Consider the following 12674-nt stretch of genomic DNA (forward strand, 5'->3'; position numbering starts at 1 on the left):
AATAAAAATTACTATGCTTCCTTCAGGTAAAATGAAAGTGACACATGAAATGCCATAGAAATTAAGGACTAAGAATACTGTTTTACTTTGACAGAAATTGAATAGCTGACATAAAAGAATCTTCAAAACTTCCCATTCCTACAGCCTATAAATTAGGTTTCTCACCTTTTGGAACAGAAAACGTTTCTGCTACTGATCCTAAAATAGTTAGTGCAGAAAATCTGGTTGGGTGTGATGAACCAGGAAACAGTACCTCAAAAAGTCTGTCACATACAGATGACATGAAATCCTGAAAATCACAAGAAAAATTTTAAGACAGTTTACTTGCTGCCCTACAAATAAAAGCCTAAGTAACTGAACTCAGGACACTGTTTTACATGTTACCCAAAAAATTATGACGTTACAGTTAATTTTGGAAGAACGGGAGGCCTGCCTTTGTAGTACTGACAAATTTCTTGTTTCCTAGAGTACAGTGATGGCTGGACAAACTTTTTTTTTTTTTTTTTTAAAGTTTCCCTTCCCCACTCCCACAAAAATATGGCCATTGTATCAAAACCTTGAAAATTACTTGATCAAGAAAAGCAGAACACAAGACAAGAAACAGTTTAACACAAGAAACCGATTATTTGAGCCTTCAAATAGGAAAAAAGGACAAATACAAAAGAAGTTTTTATACAGAAGTCTTTGTGCTGAGGCTCTGTCATTCATTCTCTCACTGATCATTCTGGAGAGCTAGAAAAAGGCTGAAGCTCAACAGATCTCCATTTCAAGCCCCAGTAATGCACATCATTTAAAATTTGCTACTAAACCACCAGCAGCTGACAGGACATTCACTTGAAAATTTTAGTTTGGACTGGGGGTACATCTCCAGTCATTCCCCATTTACTGCTGTTTCAGTTCACACCATGGGGCAATCCCTCAGAAAATAACCTTTATTGCTTTTGGACAAAATTAACCTTAGAGATACCCTCTAAATACTAATGGGCACTCAATTCATGAGACAACAGTACATTTAGTCAAAATTAACTTGCATAAGTGCGTACAGAGTGGACAAGGTCCTCAGTACTGTTTCGCTTTACAAGTTTCTTCCTTCTGCAGAGCACTATCTCCTAGTACAGACATAGCCTAACCTACCCAGAGGCGTTCTCCAGAACAATGAACTATCTTCAAGAAATGCTATCCCACCTTTTACATCTGTATCTCTAGCAGTCTAACTTACTTTATATTGCTGCAAAATCCCCAAAGGATGCCTTTTAGTTGAGTTTTCAAGTAACTCTTGCTTGGTTTTATTTTGCTCCAATTTATAAAGCACCTGGGAACTTTCTTGTATCCTACAAAATAACTTTTAAATAAAAGCAAAACATAGGTAAGGCAAGAATCATTGACAGTTAAACAAGGGAAAGGGGGATTTTCAGCTTATCTTCCAGATCATATTGCTTGCAATTTTTAAAAAGTTTGCATGCAGTATAATGCAGGACAGATCCTTCTCCCTCCACTCCAAAACCAAGTTTTTTGCTCCGCATCTCTCGTGACCAACCTTTTTCCCCCTCCCTCTGCACATCTAACATCTTCTTCCATCTTCCTCCTTAAATTCATGCCTAGTCTTCTCCTCCCACCTCCCCATTTTCTGTGGGACATATATTCCTCTATTAAAAAAAAGCTCAATTAATGCATATAATTCTTATAGCTTCAGTGACTCTCACAGAGTTTGACTCACCTAAGGAGTGCTTCCCCCAGCTCTTTTATTACTCACTAGTATTATTTCCTTTCTTATTACACTCCCTCTAACACAATTTTTCCATCTCATTCCTCAGTCTGCACCAGGCAAGTATGGGAAGAGATGGACTTCTCTTTCGTTTCTGCCAAACCTATTCCGTCATTTTTCCCCCCCGTCTCAAATTAATTATTTTCTTGTTCCACACTGCTTTCTTTTGCCATTAACATCTTCCGAAACATTCCTTGTACATATATGGTTTCCTCATTTTACCCGTATCCTTCTACCATGATTGACATGTGACCTTGGCAACTTCCACAATGTCGACACACTCAATCCCTGCAGACTGTAACAGCACAGCCACGTCATGCTGTTCCTTTAATATTCTTCCACCTTGTCTTCCAAGTCAGGTGGCTGAGGCTGATCAAGTGACTGTGAATTTGCCTGAGGTCTGGTAAGTCTACATAAGCACACTTTTAGTCCACAACAAAGGCCACACAAGGTACACTGCTTTGCTATTGGTAAAGTATGCATATGCTGACAGGTTAAGTAACACTCACTACCATTCCTACCAAGATACTGTGCCTATCACTTAATTTTTTTTGTTTAAGCCATCCTTGCCTGCGATGACTTACCACCATTCAGTTGGGTAATACATACAACATAGTCCTGGTCTTAGAACTTCTACTCTTTCAGATGAGCAACTTCATAACATACTTAGCAGATATTTTTTTTTTTAAAAGCTAAATGGCTAACATAATAGGCACATTAGACACTGTTTATAGTTTGAAATTACCTTTCTGAGTAAAGAGCCTATCTGTTGCCTTACTGAAGGAGACTGGCTGTTCAAGTTGTACATCATAAAAAATTGAATTAATTGCATTTCTTCCATAGACACAATTTCCGTGCTACGATGGGTTTCACAAAGCAAACCTAAAGCATCAATGCAAACCTGAAAGATATTTAGATGTTAAACACAAAAGAGTTACAGGCACCTACAATGAAACCTTTGTTTTAAAACAATGCTGACAGTATTTAGGATTGAAGCAATTCTTCTAATTTAAAGACACAAAAAAAAGTTGTCACTTTACCTGATTGTGCTGATGAACTAGACCCTGTTTTATACACTCAGTGGATACAAGACCATTGCTCATCATAGTTGAAAGTTCCAGGTGTCCGTGAGCCCTGGCTGTTCTTAGGCATGCCATTAATGCTCCAAGAGCTCCTCTAGTACCGCGAGAGCCTAAAGAAAATGAAAAGCAGTAATAATTATAGTTTGATTAACACAATGTGCTAATTGCAATGCTTGTCAGAAACTCCCAATACTTCCAACACATGATCCCTAACCCCCTTTGATTTTTCACCCATTAAACCCCAAAAGACAGTGTCTGTCATAGATTAAGCTAGTTCTAAATCACCTAGTTCCCAAAAAGCTTTGTCTGAAACACATCATATGAAAAAAAGGACCCTGTAAGACCTCACAACCCCTTATTTTAGAATTACACTAAATTATGTCAAAAACTACAAGAGAATCATAAATCCTGTACCCACATATTTGCAACAAAAATTAATCTGTAAAGCCCTGTTACTAGACACGACTGTGTAAGAAATAACAGCAAAACAGAAAAATCGTAGAAAAAAAATACTGGTATGTAACAAAGCTTGGCATGTAAAGAGAACAGTAAGGCACCTACAGTTAGAATACTAATTATTTTGCTCATGGCATGAAGACACCCTTATGATTATTATGCATTCCACCTTGAAATACTAACATCAATAATAGCCATCTGGAATTTTTCTCCCAAATTAATTATAACAGATCAGAAATTACATTTCTGAGATTTTTTTTAAAAAAACAATCATAATTACAAATACGATATTTATTTTCTTACCTAGATTAGCATCTGCAGAAGCCTGAAGAATTCTAATCATGTAGCTCAGACTGTCAGGGCTACATTTGAGCAATTTTGGTAAATAGTAATCTATTATATAAGTAGTTTGGTCATGGTTCCCTTCACACAGTATTACTAGAAGAGGAGAAACCCAGATGTCATGCCACTGGTCAATCCAGCTGCTTTCTTGAAAACTCAAAGTAAAATGGACTTTATGATTGGTAAACATGGTTTCCAAAAGATCACTAGCATAGGGTGCAAGAGACTGATCATTCATCACGTCCAAAATTTGTACTGGAATTGTTCTGTCCAACTGTAGTATATTTTCAGTGCCCACACACTCCACAAGACAGCCAAGAGAAGCATATTTCCCTTTTACATGCCACTCCAAGCTTAGCAAATGCTTTATCAGCCTTGCAAAGAATGGGTCTGATTTTTCATTGGATCCAGTAATGGTTGTTCGGTGTATCTGAAGAAGATTCTTGAATATCAATTTGGTTTGGTGTCTAACAGCATCCAGAGGATGTTCCCAGTGTGTATAAATGTATTCCAACAGCTTCCCAATTATGTCCGAGTTCCCATTAAGTTTGATTTTTAGATTTGGGGAGCCTGAAACAAGGGCAGCCTGTGCTGAATTAGTCCAAATAGCAAGGATTCTAGACAAAGATGTTGCCATACTGGATTCTTTTAACCTTTTAAAAAGAAGACACAAAAAGAAAGTTCATTATTTCCATTTGTCAATTTTTTCAAAAGATACTTTTTTATTTCAAAATAATTATTCATCACATTAGTTTATCTCACACTAAAACAGGTAAGGAGAGACTAACCATTCATTGACAAAAAGGAACCAACACAAAAAGGAGGTGATGAATTTGATGTTGCAAAGTGTATGCTTAGTTACCTGACATGCTGTTAACTGGTCACAGCTAAAACCCCTAAATATGGGGAAAAGAAACCTGACAAGCCACTACACTTGCTATTTTAAAAACAAAAATAAAAATTAAAATCCACATGCTAATATGTGAGCAGCACTATGTTACTGCATGCTTCTTGAAAATAGAAGGAAAATTTTTCATTGCCATATAAAACCATAAAACCCGAGTACCATATGTGCAAAAACAACATCACAAAACTGACCTCCAAGGCAGGAACAAAGGTGGAACTGGATACATGTTTTAATCCCCTATCCAACAGTGCTGGTAGTCTGTTAGATGCAAGCAGTCAATGCTTGCAGCCAGAAAAAAAATTAAACTCATCTTACTTCAAGTATTCCACTCACTGGCACACTTTGTTTTCTTCTGTACTTTTAAAAGCACAGGAGGCAATGTCCTGAAACTAAAGTTTATCTGTCTACATAACAACTGTTTCTGCTATACCTTACCATCAGGTAGTTGGTAAACTAATCCCACTTACGTTGGAAAAACAAAATTTCATTTCAGCATGCAAAAGAACATTGTAACTTAAAACTGTCTACACAATATCAAGACATGGTTTTCTGAATATATTAAAAAGATGACACAATCTGTGGGAGAAACTAGTATCATTACACTGAAAACATCAAAGGGATATTCCACCAGGATCATGAGCCACGCAAAAACACAAGTAAAAAGATCAACACCCTCCTCCCAAACATGAAACAATACAAATCAAAAAACAGGCTTACTCTGAACTCAAAGACAACAAAACTGATGCAATATCCAATAGCAGTTTCTCTCCATTTTCACCCATGCTGCCATTCTTCCATTCCAGCATAGCCAGTGCTCCATGGCAAAGAAAGAGAAGGACCGAGTCAGGGCATTCTTCCACACACAGAGTCCCACAGTTACTCACAAACCACGCTGGCATATCTGTGTGTTTTATTGACCCAAGAAGCAAGTCACTGACCTGTAATAGCAAAGTAACACCCATTACAGGATCTCAGCACAGAGGAAAAGCTATTTTATGCATAACTGAGAATCTCAGAAGATCTGAAGAGATTTCTTGTACATTGTTTTTCTCAAATTCAAAACCCTACTCTTATTTCATACAGCAAGGAGAGAATAAAGGATTTACACTCCAATTAAAGACTGATACAGAGGTTGGCAAGTCCTGCTATCCGTACCAGCAAAGCCTCTGAACACCACCCATAGCACTAATTAACGACACTGACATTTCACAGTCTTAGGGGAGAAATACACTTACCAAGGAAGGTAATTCTTCAGCTGGCTCATACATAGTTTTAGTGAACAGAATAACGGCCAGTCCTGAGGTAGTCTGAACAGTTTGCAGGAGCGCTGCTATACGGCAGAGAAAGAATTTTACATTAGAGTGCAGCAAACATTGCGTGCTACAACTACGTATCAAAATTATAAAGATGGTATTGAATTTTCCTAGACTACTTGTATATCACAAATATGTAGTGTCCACCTGGATATCAAGTATTTAACAAATTTATACTCTAGTGCAATAGAAAACTATTAACACCTTTTAACAGATAGAAAATATAGAACTGCCCAGTAAGACAAGGAGGACTGTGGCAAAGCCTATTGACATTTATATTAAGTTCTTATACAGATATTTTTGTACAGTAGAAGTAAACACAATTAGTTATAGTGCACCAACAAATAGTTCTGACAGCATAATTCATACAGATATATAAATTTTTGGTAGGCACAGACATTTGGTGAGTCTCAAAAGTATTTGTATTACTTCCTAAATTATTAGTAATAGCATTTACCTTGTTTTTTTATAGCAGGAAAAGTTAAGCTGTACACTCCAAAATTACGATCTACAAATCATTGCTCGCCAAAAGACCTACTACTGCTCCCACTCCCATTTATCTCAGCAGTTCAATCCACTCAAGCTAAACTAAGTTTTTATACATACAGGTTGTGTTTACTACAAAGACAACAAGACTGGCTTAATAAAAATATTTGGTTTTGAATCTTACTCTACTTACCATCCATTAGGAAGTTTGTGGAGCTTTTCAGTAAACTGCACATACTTTGCCAAACAAAAGACTCATGGTGTTTCCAAAGACTTCCCTGGATATTTTCTTGTAATTTCTGTACAAGCATCATTGAAACTTTAATGGCTATCAGTAAGTCATGCATCAACTGAGTCTGAACAACATGATTTCCATGATTCTTTCTGTGGAGAAAAAAAAAAAAAAAAAAAAAAAAAAAAAGACAAGACAGGCCCACAAAAAGGAAATTAAACCATTCTTCACCATCACCAGAAAACTACATCCTGCCAACTTCAGATAGAATTAATGGTAAAAACTGATTTATTGTCTGAGGCGAACAGATATGTAACTATAGGAAAAAAAGAAGCAGACTTAAGGGCAGTGTTTCAAAATGAAATTAACAAACATAATGACAAATTCTGCTGCAGTTTCTGCAGGTTCCTGTCACAAACTTTCACTCATTTCATTCTGCCTGAGCAGAGCTGAACTTTTCCAGAAACTTTCCAAAAAGACCAATAGAACACAGTGCTGCTTCTTTCTCATTTTTCAAGCAGTCCCTCCACGCGCAAAGCGTATTTCTATGATTTGACTTTCTTCTATCATGAAGACAGACAACACCTAAACTTTTATGTACAATACACTCCATTAAGCACCCTTCTCCTCTGCGTACATGATGAGAGACCACAGTGAAAAAGATTCACTTCATGCAACGCTGGAAAATGTTAAGATACTAAATGATGACTCCTGTGACAGACTTAACAGAGTATCAATACTGATTTAAACACAAATGGAAAGTGGAAGAGTAGCACTCTACCTGAATTTTAATAATTTTATCTATTAATTACAGTGTTCAGTCACAATTCAGGTACAAAAGCACAACTCAAAGGCCTCCCTCAAAAGTAGTAGCTCTAACACAGTATCAGTGCCTTAAATGTTACCACCTTTCATTTTATTTCTTTCCTTTCTTATTTTATAACATCATATGGCCACAAAAGAAGAGAAACTCATCAGCAGCTTTTTTTAATCTATAATATGTATCATTGTAAAATTACATTCCCATCTTTCTTCAATGTATGGCTATCAAAGTGATATTCCAAACCATACCAGATTATCTGACGAGAGTGAAATAAAAATGGATAAAATACAGCTCATATTGAATTCACTTGCCTGTTTTCCTCCTGTATGTCAAGTAACGATTTCTGCAGAAACTGAAGAACTAGTGAAAATAATTACAGTATGAATTTATTTTAAAGATGAATTGAACAAAAAAATTCTAGCAAAGCAATCACACATACACATCATACCCAGACACAATGAACAGTTACCCATATAGTGGTGTTTCTTCCACTCCATAAACAAACTAAACTGACATTTCAGTGCAGACCCAAAGAAGCGATACTAAAGCAAAATCTCAAGCTGGTTTGCAACAACCTGGTACAAAACAAGAGTTTCCAAACCACTTGGCCTAATCCTGTTCTGATTCCTCAATGACAAGCTGAAACTACCAAGAGCTAAAGACAGAGCAGCAATAAAAGGCCCACAGGAAGGTGTGAACATTACCTGCATGCTGAGGGCACAGTACGTCAAGTTACCCCATATTACCAGTAGATCAGACTTCTGCAAAATTATTGCCAAACAAAATTCTTGCCGTAGCAGGCCTGGGCTTGCTATAGTCAAGACTGGCTGTTAACGGCTCAGTGTTACCACATCCAGCTTCATCATGAGGCACAGGACAGAGAATACTTCACGTAAAGTAGCACCAACTCCCCCAGCCCTCTAAGAATCGCTCACTGGTACCTTTTCAGATTTATATCTAGGGCTGCTCAATAAAGCAAGACTGACCCCTGGAAATTAAAGGTACAAATCAAGGGAAAGTCTCTGACAAAAAAGTACCATGCGAGGGTACTAGTTATTAAAAATTAACGAGAAGGAAATCAGATCCGATAGATCTTTATGCCTACCTCATGTTACTTCTTCGGATACAACCCCCCCCCCCCCCAATAAGCTACAGTGAAACTTATTCTACTATAAATATGAACTTTACCTTCTTCAAACAGGTTCTTAACACTTGCTCTACCTAGAGGAAAGAAAATAAATTTTAACTACTGAATACTAGCCAATACTATCTATTTTACATAGACAAAGTGTAAATATTACTATTAGGTGCCTCACCAAGATGCAAATCGATGTTGAGCAAGCTAAAACAGAAGACAAAATATTCAGTGTCATTGTACCTAAGCTGAAGTCCTCCATACAGGAAGCAAGGTTGTCCAGTACTTTTCTGTACAAATATACGTCTGTGGTTTTCAGTTCTTCCCTAAGGCAGCATACAAAGCTTTGTACAGCTAACGTCATAAATCGTTCAGGAAGACCATTTAGTGAACTGCAACAGTAAGAAACAGCACAATCAGTTAGCTCATACTGACGTGTTAAATATCCACTTGACCAACGTCAATGTCAGCTAAAACTCCAATAATAGATAGATGTTGCTTCCTGCATGAAAACATATTCTCTTTTAAAATAAACATGCACGTTCTAATTTTGCAGCTAGAAAACCTGTCATAGGAGCATAAAGCTCTGGTATGCAACCACATACAGAATGGAAGCCCTGCATCTCTCAGTGGGACAACAAATGTTTTCAATGTTTTCAGACATAGAAATGAAGACAGCTAAGCACTGGATCTTAAAAATGTTAAGGCTGTAATAAGTTCACTAAAGAAATACAATAGTAATTTTGCAACAGAAAAACTTAACTGCAATAAAAATAGGCACAAGAAACCACAGTTTAGTTATGATTCCTCTGAACAGCCTTCTCCTGACATTGTCAGATTTTGTTTTCTTTAACAGAAGTATTTTAAATTTCTACTCTAATATTGGATTTTAAAGTTCAAAGTGCTAATTACATGCTATGTTGTCTTTCCAGTAATGAAACAGATCAAAAATTGTACTTCACTTTAAAGTTATTTATCTAATGATACATTGTATTATTTATAATTAAGATTTTTAACTAAGCAAGAAAGAAAAACAGTACATATTCATATATTAGTAACCCTAATTTTCAGTAATTAAAGTGCAGCAATTTGTGGTGCACAAGAAATAACTGACTTCTAGGTAAGGAAAGCATTTAAAAAAAATAAAGGCTTAGTATGCAATTTTTTACCTTGCTAATACCTTTTTCAAGGGATTCTTCGCACCCAGTGAAAAATATGTCTGTCCCAAAATATCCAAACAAGCCTTAACCATGGGATCACATGCAGAGTTTTGGCCCATCTTCTCCACCAACGGCATTATCTATAATCACCAGAACACATGATCAACAAAAACTCTGGACATACCCTCATCATTAACAGAGGCAGAATTCCCTCTCATCCAAGTATATGTTGCAAAACTATCCTCTACCATATCCCGTTGAGTTTCAGGTGTTGAATAATGTTCCAAGAACACCTCTAATACCAAAAATACATACATACAAAATAGGAAACTTGGTATCACTTGCCTTCCATCATTTACAGTAACTGTAGCCCTTACTGATTTAAGTAGTAGAACTACATTTCTACCTAATGCATGTGCAGCAGTAACAACTGTTTTTCACCTTCTTCCAGGAATGCTTAAAACATTATAAAGTTTATTTTAGACTTGTATTTCCCATTAACAGTGCACATGACAAACTGTCAGTTACCAAAAACCACACTAACAACAGTGAAGTCTTACTTTTTTAATACACTGGATCTGCTGGATACCATTGTTCAGCTGTGCACAGTGCAGAAGCAGAGATGCCAGGTTTTGCTCTTCAGCCTTTGAAAACCCTACATTTGTAAGAAGAGTCTCTTCTTAGAAAGGAATTACAATAAGCAGTATAAACAATACATGATTTATAAGAAAACATTGCTTAATTCTTTGGGTTTTCACCTGTTCCAGTAAACCTACTGGTGCCACAATCCCTTAAGCCACCTTACAATACCTGAACACCTTTTTTTTTTCCTAACAAATTAAAAATATACAAGTTTCACTGTAACATAATAGTAGACCTCATCTTCAGTATGAAGACCAGTTTCACAAAATCACAGCATGGTTGAAGTTGGAAGGGACCTGCAGAGGTCATCTGGTCCAACTCATCTGCTCAAGTAGGGTCACCTGGAGCAGGCTGCCCAGGACCATGGCCAGACAGCTTTTGAACACCTCCAAGGATTGAGACTCCCCAACTTCCCTGGGAAACCTGTGCCAGTGCTTAGTCACCCTCACATTAAGAAAGTGTTTCCTGATGTTCAGAGGGAAGCTCTGTGTTTCAGTTGGTGCCCATGCCTCCCATCCCATCACTGTTCAACACAGAAAAAAGCCTGGCTCTGTCTTCTTTACGCCCTCCCTTCAGGTATTTTTTACACATTGATAAGACCCCCCTGAGCCTTCTCTTCACCGGCTGAAGAGTCCCAGCCCTCTCAGCCTTTCCTCATAGGAGGGATACTCCAAGCCCTTCATTATCTTAGTGGCCATTCGCTGGACTCTCTCCTGTATATCTGTATCTCTCTTGTACTGGGGAGGCCAGAACTGGATGCAGCACTCCAGGCATGGCCTCAGCAGTGCTGACTAGAACATAAGGAGCACCTCATAGTAACTTTAGTATATAAATCTTGCATTAGTTTTTTGTTGGGTTTGGGGTTTTGTTGGGTGTTGGGTTTTGTTGGGTTTTTTTAAGTAAAGACCACTGGAAATTTAACATATCAAAAAAAAACAAAAACCAAACACAAAAACCACCACAAAATGAAAGAGCATTTGAACAGTATCTTTAAATCAAGTTAACTACAGAAAATACAAAGACTGGAAAAAAACACTCAAGATGACCTCCAGACATCCCTTCCAACCTCAATCATTCTCTGATTCTTTGAAATTCAGCATTATCCCACATATTAAGGCTAGTACTTCAGGCAGCACTAAATTACAGGCCTGCAAGTGGGATCACAAGTAGGACCTTCCACCACCTTCACACCAATGATAAGACAAAACAAAGAGCTTTCAAACCAAAGACACAATGCTCCAAAGGATTCTTTTAACTCTGCCAAGGTAAGAAGTCATTGTCATTACAAAATAAAAACAAACCACAAAAGAGCAAACACACCTAAAACCCACAAAACAAAACCACCAGAAATAAAACTTAACAAGAAAATAAAGATTAATTTCAGCAGCTACACAAACACATTCTACTAACAGAATAAGAAATTACGCATTAGTTCAGAAAAAAACACCCCACTTACTCTGAAGTTTTTCAAGCTGCTGATGATCAAGAAAGAATGCATCTACCTGAATTTCCTTCTTCTTCTTCAGAACCATTTTAGCTGATTAAGAAATACCTGCTCAAAACCAAACCAAAACAAAACCAGGTCATGTTGTATTAAAAGCATAATTACAAACACTTCCTATGTTAATGGTCTTCTCACTGTCCTGAAATAATGCTTATTGCATTATCGGTGCACTTTTTTCGTGCCCCGCAAGATTAACAGCTCTCTTCAATTTTATCAACTTCAACTATTTCAAGCATTTTGTCCAAAATTCACCCAGACTTCATGGCACAAAATGGAAGTCATAGAAAATAGAATTTGCAGGATGAATGAAAAACTGTCTCACTGGAGTTTTTACTGCACTTGTTATGTAGTCTGTGTCATGCCCCTGGAGCACAGTTTGAAAATATTATGCAGAAGCATGGGAGTAACACCACAAAACTTCTGTTGCTCTGTTTTACTCTTCAAAACTCATTCAGTTTGTATTAATGTGAAGTTAGAACTGTGTAGCAAAGCAGTTTTGTTTGTTTAAAACATATCAACCAGTTCTGCGCTTGCTATAATGAATGTTAGGCATAGCAAGTTGTTTCTTCTTTAAGGTAATAGCAATTTAATGTGCGCTACAGTTTCACTGACTTACAGGCTTGTTACCACAGAACAGCTGAGGTTGGAAGGGACCTCTGGAGGTCATCTGGTCCCACCCTCTGCTCAAGGAGGGCCACCTGGAGCCTGCTACCCCAGACCATGTCCAGGTGGCTTTCGAACCTTCCAAGGAGGGAGACTCCACAGCCTCTCTGGACAACCTGTGCCAGCGCTCGGGCACCCTCACGCCACATCTGGTGCTTCCTGAT

The 12674-nt window shown here is 37.4% G+C and overlaps 1 protein-coding gene across 18 annotated transcripts in view; it reads right to left on the minus strand.

Annotated features, from left to right (window-relative positions):
- The window catches only part of THADA (THADA armadillo repeat containing), a 171146-nt gene that overhangs the window by 157715 nt on the left and 757 nt on the right, over positions 1–12674 (minus strand). For 17 of the 18 annotated variants that reach the window (XR_012652485.1, XR_012652484.1, XR_012652487.1 and 14 more), the window contains exons 2-15: positions 11800–11895; positions 10262–10356; positions 9711–9841; positions 8785–8933; positions 8595–8627; positions 7718–7766; positions 6545–6735; positions 5788–5882; positions 5270–5490; positions 3607–4298; positions 2806–2957; positions 2511–2666; positions 1220–1342; positions 166–289 (exon numbers count right to left, since the gene is read on the minus strand). Coding sequence is in view for 14 of the 18 variants with exons in the window: in XM_075042803.1 (XP_074898904.1) it covers positions 166–289; positions 1220–1342; positions 2511–2666; positions 2806–2957; positions 3607–4298; positions 5270–5490; positions 5788–5882; positions 6545–6735; positions 7718–7766; positions 8595–8627; positions 8785–8933; positions 9711–9841; positions 10262–10356; positions 11800–11875 (2287 nt within the window). In the remaining 4 variants the exon portion in view is untranslated. Of the gene's footprint in view, positions 1–165; positions 290–1219; positions 1343–2510; positions 2667–2805; positions 2958–3606; positions 4299–5269; positions 5491–5787; positions 5883–6544; positions 6736–7717; positions 7767–8594; positions 8628–8784; positions 8934–9710; positions 9842–10261; positions 10357–11799; positions 11896–12674 lie in introns of those variants that run through there. The other variant, XM_075042808.1, reaches the window with a different exon arrangement.

This window comes from Buteo buteo, chromosome 12, assembly GCF_964188355.1.
Source record: "Buteo buteo chromosome 12, bButBut1.hap1.1, whole genome shotgun sequence".
NCBI classification, from domain to species: Eukaryota; Metazoa; Chordata; class Aves; order Accipitriformes; family Accipitridae; genus Buteo; species Buteo buteo.